Source organism: Lolium rigidum, chromosome 6 (assembly GCF_022539505.1).
Source record: "Lolium rigidum isolate FL_2022 chromosome 6, APGP_CSIRO_Lrig_0.1, whole genome shotgun sequence".
In the NCBI taxonomy this organism is placed as follows: domain Eukaryota; kingdom Viridiplantae; phylum Streptophyta; class Magnoliopsida; order Poales; family Poaceae; genus Lolium; species Lolium rigidum.
This window is the reverse complement of record NC_061513.1, coordinates 83,907,753-83,928,098: the sequence shown is the minus strand read 5'-3', so window position 1 is coordinate 83,928,098 and position 20,346 is coordinate 83,907,753. Positions and strand designations below refer to the sequence as shown.

General features: G+C 43.0%; 2 protein-coding genes across 2 annotated transcripts; one reads left to right on the top strand and one right to left on the bottom strand.

Moving 5' to 3' along the window:
- The first annotated feature begins 208 nt into the window (after positions 1-208).
- On the top strand, positions 209-2,786 carry LOC124662875 (probable nucleoredoxin 2). Its single transcript, XM_047200657.1, has 3 exons — positions 209-328; positions 1,321-1,791; positions 1,923-2,786. Exons 1-3 carry the CDS (start codon positions 209-211, stop codon positions 2,547-2,549), a joined length of 1,218 nt encoding a protein of 405 aa, XP_047056613.1. The 3' UTR covers positions 2,550-2,786.
- A 1,507-nt stretch (positions 2,787-4,293) lies between these two features.
- On the bottom strand, positions 4,294-6,838 carry LOC124661782 (protein translation factor SUI1 homolog 1). The gene is made up of 5 exons (XM_047199668.1): positions 6,729-6,838; positions 5,758-5,862; positions 4,814-5,025; positions 4,675-4,728; positions 4,294-4,592 (listed from the first exon to the last, which is right to left on the bottom strand). The coding sequence occupies exons 2-5, from the start codon at positions 5,792-5,794 to the stop codon at positions 4,548-4,550; spliced, it is 348 nt and encodes a 115-aa protein (XP_047055624.1). The 5' UTR covers positions 5,795-5,862; positions 6,729-6,838; the 3' UTR covers positions 4,294-4,547.
- Positions 6,839-20,346: the final 13,508 nt, after the last annotated feature.

Here is a 20,346-nt window from a genome sequence, read left to right as displayed (position 1 = left end):
ACAGCCTCCATCGATGACGTGAACGCCTCGCCTCTGTGAAAAGCGTCGCAGATGCGGCGTCGTCCCCCGCCCCGATCCTTCATTTATTTATTCCGGTCGTAAGCTGGAGACCACAGCTTCATAAGCTTCCCAGTCTACCGGCGCCGCCACAACCCGGCACGAGATCAGGCACAGGGAAAGTGCCGGATCAATCAAAGGATACTTGAACATGGTCGGAGACCCGGAGGTGGAGGGAGCGCCGGAGACGGAGACGGAGACGGAGCTGGAGACCGGAGGCGTCCGCGCCGTGCTGCCCGTCGGCTCCCTCGTCTCGCCTTCCGGGGACGAGGTGCGTCCATCTGTCCTCCTCCACTTCATGCTCTGCTGCTTCTGCTAATTCGCTTCTTTCGCCTTTTTTTCTTTCATTCGTTCTTATGTTGGATGTTCCTTGCTGCTTTTTTTTGGGGGGTTGAAATCAAACAAAATCCACACACAGCCCTGATAGGTGGTTTCGATTAAGCAAGACATAAGTCGGGCAGGGAATGGATTACCTAATACATTTAGATCCAGCTTAAATTTCCACCAGCTTTTCAAGTCGACGTGTTGCTTAAAAAATCTCACTTAACTTTAAGTTGTAAACCTGCACGTGTAGAAACATCCCTGTAAAAACATCCGAGTTATGACCCCACTTGCAATTGAAACTCATGGAGCGCACAAATCATAGTACAAATCCGTTGGTTGTGAACTTGACTGAGCACCAAGTTATATTTACTAAGCTCAGGTTTAGCAATTCAGTTTCAAGATCAAGCTAATGAACTTTTCTATGATGCAATCATGGCCTTATCACACCTCAAACAAGTGAATAGCTGAAATGAAAGGGCATGATGGTAATAATCTTGGCCTCCCTTTCGCTAGCTCTTACAAACTCACGACTCGATCTCAAGCTATCCCTAGCTATTTCTTTTTCTTTGTGAATTTTTTTTGCCTAGAAGTTTCATCTCGATGAGCCAGAGTAAAGTACTCAGAAACTCCTGCGGTTCGCTTTTTCATCCAATTTTTACGACTGATGAAAAGGTGGTTTTAGCTTAACCAAACCTCCGCCTTTAGGACCTGAGCGTTCCGTATTCGTACACACGTCAAGAATCAGAATACCCAGCGTACCTCTCGACGACTCGACATGTGTCTGTCTATCCAAAGGTCGACAGTCTTCTTTTTCTGCCAGCACTATTCCTTTTTTTCCTTCTCTCTTTTCGCCATCATTTCGTTTGCTTTTCCGCGAGTCACGATCATGGCTCGTGTCTAACCAAGAGCAGCGAACACGTGTCCTCTCCACGCATGCAGGTGCAGCTTTCGGAGCTGGAGGGCAAGGTGGTCGCCCTGTACTTCGCGGCCAACTGGTACCCCAAGTGCGAGGCCTTCACCCCGGCGCTGGCCGCCGCGTACGGCCAGCTCAGGGACCGCGGCGCCGGCTTCGAGGTCGTCTTCGTGTCCTGCGACGAGGACGCGCCGTCCTTCGAGCGGTTCCACCGCGGCATGCCGTGGCCCGCCGTGCCCTTCGGCGACCTCCGCCGCAAGAAGGGCCTCAGCCAGGCCTTCCAGGTCGAGGGCATCCCGCGCCTCGTGGTACTGGCTCCCGACGGCGAGGTCATATGCTCCGACGCCGTGGAGCTCGTGCTTCGGTATGGTGACCCGGCGTTCCCGTTCACGCCGGCGAGGGTGGCGGAGCTGGAGGCCGATGAGCAGAGCCAGTTCGCCTCCCAGACGCTCGAGAAGCTCTTCTCCGTCAGCTACGTGAATGGTGCCAACGACCAGGTACCGTACGTGTGTTCATTGTTCTAGGCGCATGGTGTGGATCATGAGCTAGCAAGCATTGTCATTGATCCCATCATGGCGTCATGCATGTGCTGATATGCATGCATCCAGTGGCTAAGGGCTAACTGCAGGTTCCGATCTCGAGCTTAGTCGGGAAGACGGTGGGGCTCTACTTCTCGGCGCACCGGTGCGAGCCCTGCCTCAAGTTCACCGCGAGGCTGGCCACCATATACGGCAACCTGAGGGGCAAGTCGGAGGACTTCGAGATCGTGTACATCCCCATGGACAAGGAGGAGGACGGGTACCTGCGTTCCTGCGGCGACATGCCGTGGCTGGCGCTGCCCTACGACGGCGACGGCGCGTCGTCGCGGGCGCTGGCCAGGTACTTCGACGTCCGGGAGATCCCCACGCTGGTGGTGATCGGGCCCGACGGCAAGACGGTGACCAGGGAGGGGAGGAACCTGGTGAACCTCTACTTCGACATGGCGTTCCCCTTCACCGACGAGCAGATCAGGATGCTGCGGGAGGTCGAGGACGAGGATGCCAAGGCGTACACGCCGTCGCTGCTCCACGCCGGCCACCGCCACGAGCTGAGCATCGTGTCGGGCAAGTCCGGGGGAGGGCCGTACATCTGCTGCGAGTGCGACGAGCAGGGGTTCGGCTGGGCGTACCAGTGCATCGCCTGCGGCTACGAGATACACCTCAGGTGCGGCCGGAACGTCGTCGACGGTGGCAGTGCGGGGACGGCCGGTCCGTAGGCAGGAACACCTACAGGCAGCGGGTTAATTACGTGTCATGTCGAACTGAATATGGTGTATGTGCATGCTCTCTGCTCTGCTCAGACCAAGTTCAGGTTGCTCTTTGTGTGTGATGATAGAATAGGAGAGATGCGGGGTCGATCTGGACTTCCTCTTGTTTCTGATGAATTGATGCTTGCATAGACTAGACTGCTGGCTGCAGCTGCAGGTGCCAAGCAAAAATAGTAGAGTACTGATGGACCAATTCTTGGGCAAAGCCTTGTCCTAAGGAAACAGGAAACATGAGAAAGAAAATGCTGGTATATACAACAATTTACAATCAGCTATATAGTGATATTTTGGTACGGTAGAGCTATTACGGTGTGTGAAGTTCTAGTTAACTCTGTCCATAAAAGAATGTTCTAAATTTGTCAAAATTTGGATTTATGTAGACACTATTTGGTGCATAGATACATTCAAATTCAGACAAATTTAAGACATCATTTTTTTATGGATGGAGGGAATACTTGTTTTGTGCCTCCTTTTTATCTGATGATCAAGCAACGAATGAATCTGTGATACACAAGCTTCACCACGCTTTTTGGGACGTCGGCTGTCACGAATCTCCCTAAAACAATCGGTTAAGATCACTATCTTCCCGGAATAGTTGGGTGTTAAAGATCTGATAACTAAATTCAGTGTAAACCTAGTGTGTAAATGATGTGGAGACTGGAAGAATATTTAGGCGAGGGTGGTATTTTTGACATCAATCACAAGCTATGGGTGGCACTTTGGTGGTACATGTCAGGCAGGTATTTCTGGGTGAAGAAAAATAAGTATGGGCAGAAGAACAAATTTCTAGGGCGATGCTTGGTGTCGGTCAATACCATTAAAAGTTCCAGTAACTTTTCATATCATCAATGAGCAAAATGTAACAGTGGCAACCTGACCTTTAGAAGATGCCTCAATATGGAACTACAAGGGTAGATGAGGGAGCTGCTGAATCTATCAGTGTGGTTCTGAAGAATGAACAAGACAAGCCTGTTTTGAGGGAACCAGATGTGGACAATTTTCAGTTAAATCATCAATGTATAAGCAATTTGTGCAGTAATGAGATTATAAGATGGTATTTTAAGCATCTTTGGAAGGCCAAAATTCATCTTGAATCAAAATTTTGGCTTTGGCTGATCTAAAGGTTCCACTATAAAAAAAAGATAATCCACTATAACAAAAGATAATCTGGCGAATATAAGATGGACTAGAACCAACAAGCGTCAGTTCCGTAAAAAAGAAGGAACAATTCACAATTCTCAACCTTTACTTTCTGCTGCAGCAACAAAATGCTCCTGTAAGCAGAATCATGCAGATCTATGGGTTGGCTTTGATTTGTTGGGCAATAAAGAAACTGAAACTCCAGTTTTACTAATCTGTTACTGTTTTGTTTTCTTAAAATACAAAGCAGGTTAACATGATATTTAGGAGCAGGACTGATGCTCTACAGAGACTACATCTTCTACTATGCTGCTGGAAGCAGCACGAGAGGAACCTTGATCAAGATGATGAAATGATGAAGTCTGGACGCTGCACCTACTGTAATCATACAGACCATCTAGCATCAACATGCATCACATTGCCAAAGCTTAAAAGCAAATGGCCCCAATAAACTCATTTCCACCCATGCATCATATCTAGAATATAGAAAAATTGAACAAGAGAACAAACTAAACGAAAATCACAGAGCACACAGCATACTAGAGACAAATGATTACAGGATGACAAGCCAGAAGTACATTTATTTAGTAGACAATAACCCAGATAAACCATACTTTGATACTGGTAGCACATACAAACCATAGGGTATGCCAACTCGCATCAAACACACCAATACTGATTCAAGTCTTAAATGCACGCATCAACCACAAATGCCTCGCACCACTACTAATTCAAATGTCTTATATGAATACCAGGCATACGATAACTTCCAGCTTCTGTGACAACACACAAGCATTTATGTGTTGCCTAAAATCCGTGGATCTTAATGCTCTCTTTCTTTGCTAGTCCAGCCTGGCGAAAACAGAAATTATCATCAGATTAACATATATACACGATAATAAGTATGACAAAATGCAATGGTATCATGAATTACCTGAACTAGAAAAGTAGCAACATTCTTACGCTGATCACCTTGGAGTTGAATGACCTGAAATGTAGAAGATCATTTCATCAGCATATACACATTTACGTTAGAGAACTTTGATCCAAAAAGAAAGACAATTTCGTTGTACCTGGCCTAGTTCTGAATCCTGGACTACAGTACCATTACAGCAGAATTCCTTTTTTAGATCCTTGAGAATCTTGTTGTAGCTGTACTCTTTCTTTAATCCCTGAACAGTTGTCAGACTCTTTCTTCCGTTGCGCTGCTGGACACGCACATGCACATAGTTTTTTGATCCGGCACCAGCGCCAGAGTCCTCAGCATTTGCCTCAGCAAACGGATCTACATAGAAGATGCAAAGACATCAATATCTGGGTAGATGCTTATGCAAGTTAACCATAGGAGACTGCACGCAAACCAAAAGTAACATGTTTATGTAACATACTGATCTGTGAACATACATCTTAAGAGCAGTGCTTCTATGCTTTCCGGATGAAAAAAATAGCACGTTCAAAAGCAAGCCAAAGCCCATGATAAGAACTAATCAATCACTATTCATCGACGAAGGTTAGTATGATTATGTAGCAAACAGAACACCTTCCCCTCTCCCTATGTACGGTTTCATTTAACTAGTCCACAAATCAAAACTTCTGCTGCACTCTTTACCGTCAAAGCGGCATGCCCATCTTTTATGCAACATGCCAAGCATACATCCATCCTAACCAGTCGTGGCATACCCTCCCCACCGCCACATACACAAATGTTTCAGCAGAGTTCTGCTCCAGATCCATGGATTTGTTGGTTACTAATTTTCCCTTCTATTAATAAGTATCTAAAGGTGATTTGAGATTGTTGCAATTTTTTTGGAAAAAAAAATGTTGGTCAGCAATAACTGATAATCACATAAATAGTGGTATCTTGTTAGTTGACGGGATTGGTTACTGGGAACAATATAAAGGTTATTCAGGGCAAGAGAGAACATAAATAAACATAGTTTAAGTCATAAGAACTATCAAATTGCTATAGATTGGCAGATGTAACTTTCGGATGAGATGATACGAGAATGATCCATACCAAAAGCAGATGGAACCTGGGAGTCCAGATCAGACATGAACCTTGGCTGTTGGGTTTGATTGGCCCCAAACAGACGAGGCTCTGTTTATTGTCTTGATGTGTGAGCTGCAAAACATTCCAATCAATTATTACAAACCATCCGGCAATACATGGATTATGAACCTCAACATAATGGAATTATCTAAAAAAATATCTTCACTTCTTAAGAAATCATCTATTAAGTTATTAATTATCATAATGGAATACATATCCCTCAAGAAGAAATTCACGATTTAGTATTGAATAATCATGCAGTACAGTTATAGAAAGCAGATATGGCCATGCAATGAACACAACACTCGATGGATCTGCAGAATAGACACAGGGTATGAAGCATGAGAGTAGGAATAGTGTACAAAACGAAAGCATAACGCCCAATCCTTAGTCGCTTCCAAAATATACATACAAAGTAAAAGTTCATACAACGGCTAACCTAACATTAGCCTATGACGCTCCTAAATCACACATGCCAAGCCCCAAAATTGATCGTCCTATGCACCAGGAGATATATAAATAAAAACTGGCAGCACCTTCCTCCTGCCCTTTAAACAAAACAGCTACTGCAACGACCTTATATCTTATAAACTACTAATGGGAACAGATCAGACCAAATCGCATCCATATCTCCCAAAATAAATCCCCAACATCAGGCACCCGAATTGCCAGGAAATTCTTCCAGAAATCCGGCCAACCAGGGACTAAAACGACCTAACGGCACCTTCTACAGCCTAAACCCCACCAAATCGTAGACAAATCCTTCACGGGAAGGAACCAACGCCGTAGATCTGGTTGGCCCGGAGCGATCGGACGAGGCAACCGCAAATCGATCGCGACAAACGCTCGCTACACCACAAGGGGTTCTCGAATCGGCGGTCGGGGACGCGGAATCGACAAGGGGAAATCAAGCGGCGGGTGGGGAAGGGGGAAATCACCTTGGCTGGTGGTGCGAGCTGCCGGCTGCGGACGGCGAGGGGGACGGGCACGAGACGACTTGACCTGAGGAAATATCTGTCCCGTCTTCCGGTTCCGTCCACCGGCGCTTATAAGGGAGGAGGCCGCGTATAAATTAGGCGGACCGGGGAATAAAACGTGGAACGCAATTCGGGTCCGCTCGATTCTCCCCGTGGAATATGTGCCGAATTTAGCTTTGCCGTTGGATTTAGGCCCACTGGCGCTCGGGCCGTAGTCGTGCCTTATTCGTCTGGATCGGCTCTATCTGGGGAGCCCCTATACAACGCTTTAAGCGAAGACTAAGATGGGCTCGGCCCATGTCACGTCCACATACGTAAGCTACTACTCCCTCCGTCCCGTTTTAATTAACTCAGGGGGAGAAAAACGCTTCAGTAATGCAATTTTACATTTCAGCCCTTTACAATGTAACAAAAATACACCCGCCTCCAAGCAGGGGCCCAGATCTGGCCCGCACCAACCACCATGGCCGCCGGCGTGAGCTCGCTTGCGATCTCCGCCGCCTCCAAGAGCCGTCGCCGGCGGCCCCGGCACCACCCGAGCCCGGGAGACCCGCACCTCCGCCGGCGAGGCCGCGCCGCCGCCGGGATTGCCGGTGCTGCTGGTGGGCGTGGATGGCGGAGCAGAGGGAGGAGGGGGTGAGGGGCCGCACGACGGGAAGCGGCGAAGAGGAGGAGGAGGAGGAGAGCGCGGCGAGCGGGATGCGGGAGAGGTCGAGCGGGATGGCGCGCGGGAGGGAGTAGGGGAGCGGCTGGCGAGCGGACTTGGGGATCGGCCGGAGACGACTGAAAGATCGAGAAGGGCTGGTCAGGAGGTGACTCGCGCGGGGACTGTGTGGCGTGGAAAGGGGGAAACGTGAGGGGTTTTTCGCATAATTACCGGCGAGTTAATTAAAACGGGATACAAACCCTGTCACGCACCTAAAGTTTCTCCAGATATTTTCTTCTTTCGTTCAGATTTTAGAAACTGTTGAAATTTAAAAATTGGTCAAATTCAGAAAAGTTTAATATGAAAATTGTTGGAACTTGAAAAATATTCAGATTAAAAATTGTTCAGATTCAAAAAATGTTTAATGTAAAATTGTTCAAATTCGAAAACGTTCAAATCTTAATATTGTTCAAACAAAAAATTTGTTCAGATTAAAAAATGTTCGTATTTATAAAATGTTCAAATTTGAAAACAGTTTAAATCTAAAATATTACAAACTTGAAAAATATTCAAAAATCGAAAAAGTTTAAAATTTAAAAGGTTTTAGAAAACCGACCCGCAAAAACATAAACAAGAGAGGAAAAACCAGCAAATCCTAAAATGACCGAAAAAAGAGAGGAAGGAAGGGAACCTGTCGCTAGATATGGAAGCGATTCGAACCTTCATGGGCCAGGCCCATAGACGAGGGGGTATGCGGAGGGCCAGATCTCTCCCGCATTGAGCAGAGAATAGGGATCACCCTCTATCTAGCTGCCGCCCGTAAGGAACCTGCTGTTGAGCCAGGCGCACATACATCGCTGTTTCGCCTGCTCGCCTGCACAATCGATATGGACGGTTCTTATTCGGTTTCGTGCTTCTGTTTTTTTATAGTGTTTTGTTTATAAGTAATTCAAATCTAAAAATTGTTCATATTTGAAAAAGTCAAATAAAAAATTCAAATTTTAAAATGTTTAGCTTTATGAAATGTTCAAATCTGAAAAAAAAGTTCAAAATTGAAAAATCTTCAGGTTCTTAAAGAGTTCAAAAGAAAAACTAACCAACAGAAACGCAAAACCGATGAAATCTTTTTGTGAGGAAACCGAGAAACCAGAAGAAGCTAAAAAAACCCGGAGGAGAAATCACCACCTTCATAACAAGCCAGGCACAAAACCTGTCACGCCCTATGCGGCGCCCCAGATAGGGGCCGCAATAGGCAGTGGATATGATTCACCCCTCTTTCCTTGAAGATGATTGTTCACCCCCTGAATTATGGGCTTCTTATTGTAAAATTGTTCCACTAAAGTGGTTGATGGTAAAGCATCAACCTGAGCATGAATGGTGCAATCAATAACCTGAGCATGCATGGTGCAAGCCTATCCTGGAACTGGACATCCCACGATATCGGAAGCTCTAACGCTATGTGATGTCCTTCTCTTTGCTCAAGCTTGCAACTTAAGTCAGACCCTCGTTGAAACTAATTGTTTAGGGCTGGTGCAACTCTAAGAACCGAGGAGGAGGAATTTGACTTGTGATTACACCTCTTCTGTAAGAAGTTAGTGTTTTCAGCCTAGGTTATCATACTTTTTTATTTTGTTTGTTCGATGTTGAGGCAATAACTATGTGCATGCATTTGCTATGTGTGCATGAACAATGTGTCAAAGGAATGGACTGAAGTGAACCCACTTTTCCTTCAAAACCTGGTGTGTATCAAAAAATCTGAGATCGAATATGAATTAAAAAAAGTTACATTCTATATTAACACGAAATCAAACATACTAGCATGTTAGCATGCTTAAAAATACTAATAAAATGGTTATGAGGTACATGTTGTTCACATCCCTAGCGCATAAATAAAGTAGGCATACATCCTGGAAAGGTTTAGGCAGAATACCTATATGTAAGCATGAATAACTACATGTAGGCATGAATAATGACATAAATAACTGCAGGTAGGCATGAATAAAGTACTTATAGGAATGGACAACTACATGAATAAATATATGTAGGCATGAATGAAAGTGCATGGAGCCCCCATGTGTGGTTTTGGTAATTAATGACAATCCCTATGGACTAATATTTGCATTGAGTTATATTTGTAGGAGTTGTCCATAGGCAATTCTTGAACCATATGTTGGCTTCAAGGTTGCAATAAGAAGAAATTGATGAAGGATATCAAGTGTCAAGTATGTCTTGAAGATGAAGATGAAGTGAGCCCTCAAGTTACTTCAAGACATCAACATGATGAAGAATGAAGAAATAAAGTGCAAGTTCAAGATGAGCCATCTCGAAGAGATCCTTTGCTTGAGTCTTGCCATCCATATGGTGATCATGGATATGTGAAGATGCGCCGAAGAAGAAGCTCTCCCATGGTGGATTATGGGGGAGCAATCCACATGGTGGTCATGGTTATGTGAAGATGCGCCGAAGAAGAAGCTCTCCCATGGTGGATTATGGGGGAGCAATCCACAAGACTTCGTCAAGCAAGCACAAGCAGGAAAGGTGTTCCATCTTGTTGAGATCAAGATCGTCGTCATCGAGCTCAAGTGGAATGCGCAAGTATAAGGTTTGCTTTTGATAGGGTTTCTTTCTCACCGGTCTCATAGTGTAGTTGGAGACCGGTTTATAGTTTAGTTGCCGTACTATCAAGAGGGCTCTCGAGTGAGTAACTCGATCGTATCGTTCGGAGAGAGCTCAAACCTTTGCATCCTTGCATCATCTTTCTTGGTTGTTATTGGACCTTATCCATGTGATGTTTTAGAGCTTGTGCTTATTCTCATGACAAGCTCTAGTTCATCGAAAACGGATTTTGCATAGATCACTTGTTGCGTTTTCGAGTTTGGTTCATCATCTTTCTTGGTTATTATTTGGATCTTATCCATGTGATGATTTAGAGCTTGTGCTTATTCTCATGACAAGCTCTAGTTCATCAAGAATGGTTTTTGCACGGGCAACTTGTTGCATTTTCGAGATTGGAGGTTTTACCGGTATGTCTTTTTTAGATAGGTCAAACCTTTCATCATTTGTTTCTATCCTCCCTTGTTGGACTATGATGGTTTCCTGCATGATCTTATAGAGCTTGTTCCTAGCTTCAAAACAAGCCCAAGATCATCAAAATCGGAGTCCGGATGCTAAAGTTATGCCCGTTTTAGTTTTGGTGTTTCTGCAGTTTACTTGGGCCGGATATTTCGGAAATATCCGGGCCGGATTATCCGGGCCGGATATTTCGGAAATATCCGGCCCCCTCGAAATCGACTAAGGACCTAGGGAATTGCTGCTCAGTATAGGGGCCGGATTTTTGGCCGGATTTTGACCAGGTTTTGTCCCTGAGGCCGGATTATCCGGGGGGGCGGATTATCCGGCCCCAACTTAGGCCGGATTATCCGGCCCTCGAAAGTCCGCAACGGCTCAATTTTCTTGGGGGGGTATAAATACCCCCTTCTTCCTCCTTGGGCTGTTGCTTCTACCACTCTCTCTCTCCTCCATTGTTGTTCTTGAGAAGCTTGCCCTATCTCTCTATCCCTCCATGATTCTTGCCCCATTTTGAGGGAAAAGAGAGAGGAGATCTAGATCCACACTTTGACCAAACCAAATCATCTCTTTGTGAGTGAATATTTGGGATCTAGATCTTGGAGAATTTTGTGTTCTCCTCTTTGTTCTTCCTCTCTTATTCCCCCAATAGCTTATGTAGCTTTGTTGGAATTTGAGAGAGAAGGACTTGAGCATCTTTGTGGTGTTCTTGCCATTGCATTTGGTGCATCGGTTTGAGTTCTCCACGGTGATTCGTGGTGGTGAAAGCAAGAAGGTTGTTACTCTTGGGTTCTTGGAACCCTAGACGGATTCTAGGCCTTTGTGGCGGTTTGTTGGGAGCCTCCAATTAAGTTGTGGATGTGTGCCCCAATCTTTGTGTAAGGCCCGGTTTCCGCCTCGAAGGAAATCCCTTAGTGGAACCGTGACCTAGGCCTTTGTGGCGAGGGTCACCGGAGATTTAGGTGAGGCGCCTTCGTGGCGTTCGGTGTGTGGTGTGAGTACCGCATCTTGGGGTGAGGCCTTTGTGGCGTTGGTGTGCATCGAGCAACCACACCTCAAGGTGAGCCTCTTGTGGCGTTCGGGAGCACTAAGCAACCGCACCTCTCCACCGGAGATTAGCACTCGCAAGAGTGTGAACTCCGGGATAAATCATCGTCTCCCGCGTGCCTCGGTTATCTCTATACCCGAGCTCTTTACTTATGCACTTTACCTTGTGATAGCCATCGTGCTTGAAGTTATATATATCTTGCTATCACATACTTGCTTGTATTGCTTAGCTTAAGTTGTTGGTGCACATAGGTGAACCATAGTATATAGGCTTTGGGCTTGACAAAGTAAACGCTAGTTTTATTCCGCATTTGTTAAGCCCATCTTGTAAAAGTTTTAAACCGCCTATTCACCCCCCCCTCTAGGCGACATCCGTGTCCTTTCAATTGGTATCAGAGCAAGGTCTCTCATTCTTAGGCTTCACCGCCTTGAGAGTAAAGATGTCGGTTAGGGGATTAGCGCACAATAACTTGTTTATATTTGATGGCACAAATTATGATCTATGGAAAATTTATGTGCTTAATATTTTGCGGCGTATGTCCCTGGACATGGAGCGATTTCTTGACATGGGTTTTTCTTCTCCTAAGGATCCTCAAAATTCATCTCTTGAGGAGGAGAAAAACTCTTGCCTCGATGCTCTTGCTTCTCATGTGTTTTCCATTGTTGTGAGCAATGTAGTTACTTCTTCAATCATGCCTTTTGGGAGCGCTCATGAATTATGGACAAAGCTTCAAGATAAATATGATGTGTCCAATATCATTGAGGATGATTGTTTTGCTTCCACTTCCGGCCGTGATGAGTTCTCATCTTCATCCACTTCACCAAAGTGTGGTAAGATACAAGGTAAAGATATGGTGAGTGGTGATGAAAATTGCAATGTTGATATTGAGCTTACTATTGATGATTCTTCATCTCTATCTCATTGCAATGCTTCATCTTTGGACTTAAACACATCTAGCACTAGAAATGATTTGCATGCTTGTGTTGATAGTCCTTGCATATCATGTGTAAGTTGCTTGAATAAATCTCATGATGATATGCTTGATTTGTCTTGTGGCCATGATAAAAATGCTTCTATTTCCTCTAGTTGTTGTGTGGCTAACAATGTAGAGGAAACCAAAGATTCTATTGGTCAAGACAAGATCTTGAAAGGAGCCTCAAGTAACTCCTCATCTTTATCTCACGGTCCTCATATATGCCTTATGGCCAAGGGTTCCACGGTACCTCCTACCATGGAACCTAATATTTCTCGTGGTGATAAGGATGAGGATGAATATGAAGAAGAGGATTGGGTTGTCTCTCTACGCGATAAAGGTGAGAGTGTATTCAAGGTTCTTTACAAAGATAAAATTGCTAGCTCTCACTTCTTTGAAATCTTGACTACCGCTTTTGAGAGCCAAAAACTTATTTGGATGCATGAGAACACCATTGATAAAAAGGGTGCTCTTGAACGAGAGTATGCCGATGATGTAGCATCCTTAAAGAATGACCTTGAAGAAGAACAAGAGACCGTAGCCTCTCTTGAGGAGCAACTTGAAACCCTTGAGGTGTCTCAAAATGAAATATTTGCTAAACTCACTAAAGAAAGAGACCATGCTAAAGCTAAATTAAAATTGCTTCAAAATGAAAAGTCCAAAGTTGGTGTTGGTCATGATAAACTTGTTAAGGATCTAGATGATCTAGACAAGGCCCACAAGGCCTTGGAGAGCGAACACTCTATCCTCACCAAGTCATATGAGCAACTACAAGCTTCATATTTAAAAGAGCATGCTATGTTACCCTCTCTTCTTAATATGTCTTGTGATGATGTTTGTGCTACTAACTCTACTTCTTGTGAAGCATCCATCTTGAAGGAGAATGTTGAGCTAAGGGCTCAACTTGATTTGCTAAATAGCAATTATGGGAAATTGGAAGAAAATCATGGAAAGCTTGCTAGCTCCCATGAGGATCTTCTAGCCTCTCATGATAGGCTAAAGTTAGCTCATGAGGCTATCATATCTAAGGCAACACCTTGTGAGCCTCATGTGGGTACTAGCACTACTACTCAAAATGTTATATTGCCATGTGCTAGTCCTAGTAATTCATCCACTCATAATATTGCTAAATCTTGTGATGAATTATCTTCCTTGCCTTGTTGCTCTAACAATAAAGGTTCTACTTCCTCTAGTACTTGTGTTGTTACTAACCATGTAGAGGAAATCAAAGAGCTCAAGGCCCAAGTCACTTCCTTGAAGAACGACTTGGTAAAGAGTCATGAAGGGAAATGCAAACTTGACAAGATGTTGAGTGTGCAACAATCCCCCAATGACAAAAGTGGACTTGGATTCAACTCCAACAACAAGAACAAGTCCAAGAACAACAATAAGAAGAAGGGCCAAGTACAAGTCAAAGACCCGGCCAAGATTGTTTGCTTCAAGTGCAAAATTGAAGGGCATCATGTTAGATCTTGCCCTTTGAAGAAGAAGCAAAAAGGGAAGCGGCCTCAAGCTCAAACTCACATTCAACCTCAAGTTGAAGAAATGCCACTTCCCAAGAAGAAACAAGTCAATGCTCCCATTATGGAGAAATCTAGTGAGAAGAAGGAGAAGAAAAGAACTTGCTACATATGTCGTGAGAAGGGCCACATCTCCTCCTTGTGCACTATTGGTACCTCATCCAACTCTATCACCATTAATGATGTTTATTCTCTTCGTAAGGATGAGGGTGGCAATGTGTTTGCCAAATATGTTGGTGCTCAAAGTGGTGTCAAGAAAAGAACCATTTGGGTTGCCAAGCCTATTGTGACTAACATCTTAGGACCCAACTTAGTTGGGGACCAACAATCCAAAACTTGATCAATAGGTGCTTGTTGGAGGGCATTGGAGACTTGGCTACATCATGAAGAATTAAGGGATCTTCATTATTTATATTATCTCAAGCCAAGTCTTGGTTATCTTGCTTCTATCATATATTCAATGTTCCTCCTTGCGGTAACATGTGCTCAACTCATTTATATTGAAAGTTACTCGCCCCTTTGCATGTGTTAGTTTTGTTCCTAACATGTGTTTGTATATGTTGTGCTTCCTACTTGCTTTTCTTGAGAAATCAAGTCTATGAATGTTGGGTTGCACACCATGTATTTGTGTTTGTGTTGGAGCATCTTTGCATCTTGTTGTATCTTATATGGCTCTTATGAGAAATTAATGGACAATCCCATTTTGGGGGAGTGATATTCCTTTGGGAATTTCATGATCCTAAACAATGTGTGTACATGAGGAATATCACTTAGAATTGATATTGCGAGATTATCTAATCGCTATGTGGTATGTCATCTTCATGAGAAATTCAAATTCTAATGTCCATTAATATCTCTACTTGGATCTTATTTGCCTCTTGTGAAAATAAATTCCTTATCACATTATGGGGGAGTAATAAGCTTTGTGCATATTACAAGCCTAGAAAATGTGAACATTTGAGGTTGTGTCACATAGAATTGATACCGTAAATTATCTCTCTCCTATGTGGCATGTTTGCTCAAACAAGCTCCAATTTTCTTAAATGGCTTCATTGCTAATATCTTTGTGGATCTTATTTGTGAAAGTTTTTCTTGGCATGGTTTTTCACAACGTGTCCCTCAATACATTTTTGGAAAACCATGTGCTTCAAGTCATACTATTAATTGCTTTGCATGTTGGTATGAATACTATTAATTGCTTTGCATGTTGGTATGAATACTATTAATTGCCTTGCATGTTGGTATGACTAAATGAAGCTATCAAGAAACTATCTTTGCATGATGGTTAACTCTTATCTTTTACCATATGCTTTGGTCGTTGTAAATATGATCTTATGTATACTTACAAACTACCACCGGAAAATATTTCCTAATACCTCTTGTCCTAGGACAATTGGTAATCAATTATGAGGTAGATATTTATTGATCATATCTACATTGGCTCTTGTGTTTAAATTGCCTTATTTATTGCCATGAATTTGTTGTGCTTTGACTCCCATGTGTCTTCCTTGCATCTCATGGATCTAATTTGTCTATTCAAACTTTCTTAGCATTTTTAGTAGATATAGGTAGCGTGATGATCCTAGTTTTGTGCATTTTGTATCCATATTCTAAATCCTAGATAATGCACTAATCTTGGGGGAGCTCTCCTATATTTGTTATAATGCTTAAACTTCTCTTGATCATTATCAAAAATTTGGTTTTGGGAGACATAAATTTCCTTTTGGTACTTTGTGCCATCATAAAAAGTGTCGAGGGTTTGGTCTATTTGTTGGAACCTTGCTCTCTTGGGAGTTGGTTATCTCATTCCTTTGTGCTTAGGCTTAATTAGCTTCTTATAATGAGATAAGTCTTTGGAGTCAATCTTGTGTTGATTTGATTCTTTGATATAATTTGGGCAACCATTGTCTCTTGATTTATTTGGTGTTTTGTCCAAATTGTATCTTCCTTTGGTCCTTGAAAGTATTGTGCATGCATATTTAATATATGTATATCTTATGGCATGTGTCACTTTCATTGATCCAATATATAGGGTAAACTCCATCAAATCCTAATTTGGCTAAGATGTGCATGAAATTCAATTTCATATCTATATGCACATAGAATTGTGGAGTTTGTCCTATATGTTGTAGTGTGTCTAACTACTTCGGACCCAATTAGTTTGGGGACCATTTTGTACTTACCTTTGTGTTAGGTACAATGGATATGCATTGGATGCTTGTCTCACTCTTGGAAAGAAGTGGTGACTCAATGGTAACTTGAGGCAAGCTAGGATGGTCAACGAACACATATATACTACATCCACACCAATGCTATCTTGGTAACAAGTATCTTCTCATGCATACTTTTCTTGTGTCCAACCTTATGGTTGCATCTTGGCATGAATCTCTTGATTTGCAAATGTTGTGCTTCTTGCAAAAGTCTTAATGAAACTTCTTTATTGTGAATGTGAGTAATTTGAGATGAGTGCATTTGTTGGGAAGTATTTTAAATCATGCTCATGATTCATCCATCCCAACTATGCCTATCTAGCAATTTTATTGCATATCAATTCCTCAAGGCTCTCACATGTGCAATATAGATGAAAGTGCAAATTTAGTTACTTCTTTTGGTATCCTCGTTTGTGATACTTGTTGCCTTTCTCAAATGCATCCCAACTATCTTCTATCCCTTGTTGATATTTGTGATGTATTTTATTTGTTTGTGGTTGAAGTTCATGAATGTACAATAAGATAAAATTGAGACTTTGGCCATGCTATTAAGCAAAAATTCTTATTGGTATATTGCATGACTTCGTCTTGGATATCATACTATTTTTCTTGCGTATCTATTTTGTGTGTGCATGTTTCTTTGTGGATAAATATCTTTGTGATATTGCCCACTTAGAGAAACTTATACACATAAGAGATGATACATCTCCTTTCGATATCTTATTTATTTATTGCGTGTTGATTGGTCATGCTAAGCAATATAATTCATTGAAGACTATGACGATGCTTTTTGCTCATCCTTGTAATAGTCTTATAATATTCTTGGTTGAGCCTTTTTATTATGGTGCCTCTTACTTGTTGCTCAACTATTTGTTTGTTGCAAGTGTTTAGCTTACTTTTCTATCTATGATCTATCACAAATGTTTGTGTTTTAAATGAGGGAGTGAGGATTCCATGTTATGCATATTGTATTCAAATGCAACATTTTATTTTATGCATGTACCTTGGGGAGCTTCCTCATTTGATTTAGAACACTATCTTGTGGTGATCATTAGAGTTTGATTCACTTGGTATCTTTTGTTTTTGAATGATATTAAGGGAGTGATGATTCCATGTTTGTGCACTTTATACTCCAATGCAAATTGTCTAGTTTTGTGTACAAACCTTGGGGAGCTTCCTCATATTATTTAGAGCAATCTTCTTGATCTTATCATAATATCTATCTTTCTTTTGGTATCTTCCTTGTGGTTCATTTGGTTGCTTGCTTCATTTGTTGAAGCTTCTTGACTTTGTTATCTTTTTGCAATCTTTGATCCTATCTATAGTGTGATTCCTTTCGAATATTCGTCATTGGATATGTGCATTTGATTCCACTCAAATTATGAGAAATGCACACGCTATGGAGGAAATCTCACTATATTGGCCTTCTAAATTTTTCACCCATTTCGGAAATTGGTGCCAATGGGGAGAAGTTTGGAGGGTTTAAGGGAATTTGGTTATGTCTTTGCTTTGTGCTTAAGCATGTGCCTTTATTGCATTGCATCTTGTTGCTTTGCATAGTTGAATATTTAGAGGAAACTCACTAGGCTTTGAATGCCAATATATGCAATGAAAGTCAAGATCATTCACACATGCATATATTATGGGGGAGTTTGCTCTATATATTCAACTTATTTGTTACTTCAATTCCTTATATAAACCCTCTCAAAGAGATTGTCATCAATTACCAAAATGGGGGAGATTGAAAGTGCATGGAGCCCCCATGTGTGGTTTTGGTAATTAATGACAATCCCTATGGACTAATATTTGCATTGAGTTATATTTGTAGGAGTTGTCCATAGGCAATTCTTGAACCATATGTTGGCTTCAAGGTTGCAATAAGAAGAAATTGATGAAGGATATCAAGTGTCAAGTATGTCTTGAAGATGAAGATGAAGTGAGCCCTCAAGTTACTTCAAGACATCAACATGATGAAGAATGAAGAAATAAAGTGCAAGTTCAAGATGAGCCATCTCGAAGAGATCCTTTGCTTGAGTCTTGCCATCCATATGGTGATCATGGATATGTGAAGATGCGCCGAAGAAGAAGCTCTCCCATGGTGGATTATGGGGGAGCAATCCACATGGTGGTCATGGTTATGTGAAGATGCGCCGAAGAAGAAGCTCTCCCATGGTGGATTATGGGGGAGCAATCCACAAGACTTCGTCAAGCAAGCACAAGCAGGAAAGGTGTTCCATCTTGTTGAGATCAAGATCGTCGTCATCGAGCTCAAGTGGAATGCGCAAGTATAAGGTTTGCTTTTGATAGGGTTTCTTTCTCACCGGTCTCATAGTGTAGTTGGAGACCGGTTTATAGTTTAGTTGCCGTACTATCAAGAGGGCTCTCGAGTGAGTAACTCGATCGTATCGTTCGGAGAGAGCTCAAACCTTTGCATCCTTGCATCATCTTTCTTGGTTGTTATTGGACCTTATCCATGTGATGTTTTAGAGCTTGTGCTTATTCTCATGACAAGCTCTAGTTCATCGAAAACGGATTTTGCATAGATCACTTGTTGCGTTTTCGAGTTTGGTTCATCATCTTTCTTGGTTATTATTTGGATCTTATCCATGTGATGATTTAGAGCTTGTGCTTATTCTCATGACAAGCTCTAGTTCATCAAGAATGGTTTTTGCACGGGCAACTTGTTGCATTTTCGAGATTGGAGGTTTTACCGGTATGTCTTTTTTAGATAGGTCAAACCTTTCATCATTTGTTTCTATCCTCCCTTGTTGGACTATGATGGTTTCCTGCATGATCTTATAGAGCTTGTTCCTAGCTTCAAAACAAGCCCAAGATCATCAAAATCGGAGTCCGGATGCTAAAGTTATGCCCGTTTTAGTTTTGGTGTTTCTGCAGTTTACTTGGGCCGGATATTTCGGAAATATCCGGGCCGGATTATCCGGGCCGGATATTTCGGAAATATCCGGCCCCCTCGAAATCGACTAAGGACCTAGGGAATTGCTGCTCAGTATAGGGGCCGGATTTTTGGCCGGATTTTGACCAGGTTTTGTCCCTGAGGCCGGATTATCCGGGGGGGCGGATTATCCGGCCCCAACTTAGGCCGGATTATCCGGCCCTCGAAAGTCTGCAACGGCTCAATTTTCTTGGGGGGGTATAAATACCCCCTTCTTCCTCCTTGGGCTGTTGCTTCTACCACTCTCTCTCTCCTCCATTGTTGTTCTTGAGAAGCTTGCCCTATCTCTCTATCCCTCCATGATTCTTGCCCCATTTTGAGGGAAAGAGAGAGGAGATCTAGATCCACACTTTGACCAAACCAAATCATCTCTTTGTGAGTGAATATTTGGGATCTAGATCTTGGAGAATTTTGTGTTCTCCTCTTTGTTCTTCCTCTCTTATTCCCCCAATAGCTTATGTAGCTTTGTTGGAATTTGAGAGAGAAGGACTTGAGCATCTTTGTGGTGTTCTTGCCATTGCATTTGGTGCATCGGTTTGAGTTCTCCACAGTGATTCGTGGTGGTGAAAGCAAGAAGGTTGTTACTCTTGGGTTCTTGGAACCCTAGACGGATTCTAGGCCTTTGTGGCGGTTTGTTGGGAGCCTCCAATTAAGTTGTGGATGTGTGCCCCAATCTTTGTGTAAGGCCCGGTTTCCGCCTCGAAGGAAATCCCTTAGTGGAACCGTGACCTAGGCCTTTGTGGCGAGGGTCACCGGAGATTTAGGTGAGGCGCCTTCGTGGCGTTCGGTGTGTGGTGTGAGTACCGCATCTTGGGGTGAGGCCTTTGTGGCGTTGGTGTGCATCGAGCAACCACACCTCAAGGTGAGCCTCTTGTGGCGTTCGGGAGCACTAAGCAACCGCACCTCTCCACCGGAGATTAGCACTCGCAAGAGTGTGAACTCCGGGATAAATCATCGTCTCCCGCGTGCCTCGGTTATCTCTATACCCGAGCTCTTTACTTATGCACTTTACCTTGTGATAGCCATCGTGCTTGAAGTTATATATATCTTGCTATCACATACTTGCTTGTATTGCTTAGCTTAAGTTGTTGGTGCACATAGGTGAACCATAGTATATAGGCTTTGGGCTTGACAAAGTAAACGCTAGTTTTATTCCGCATTTG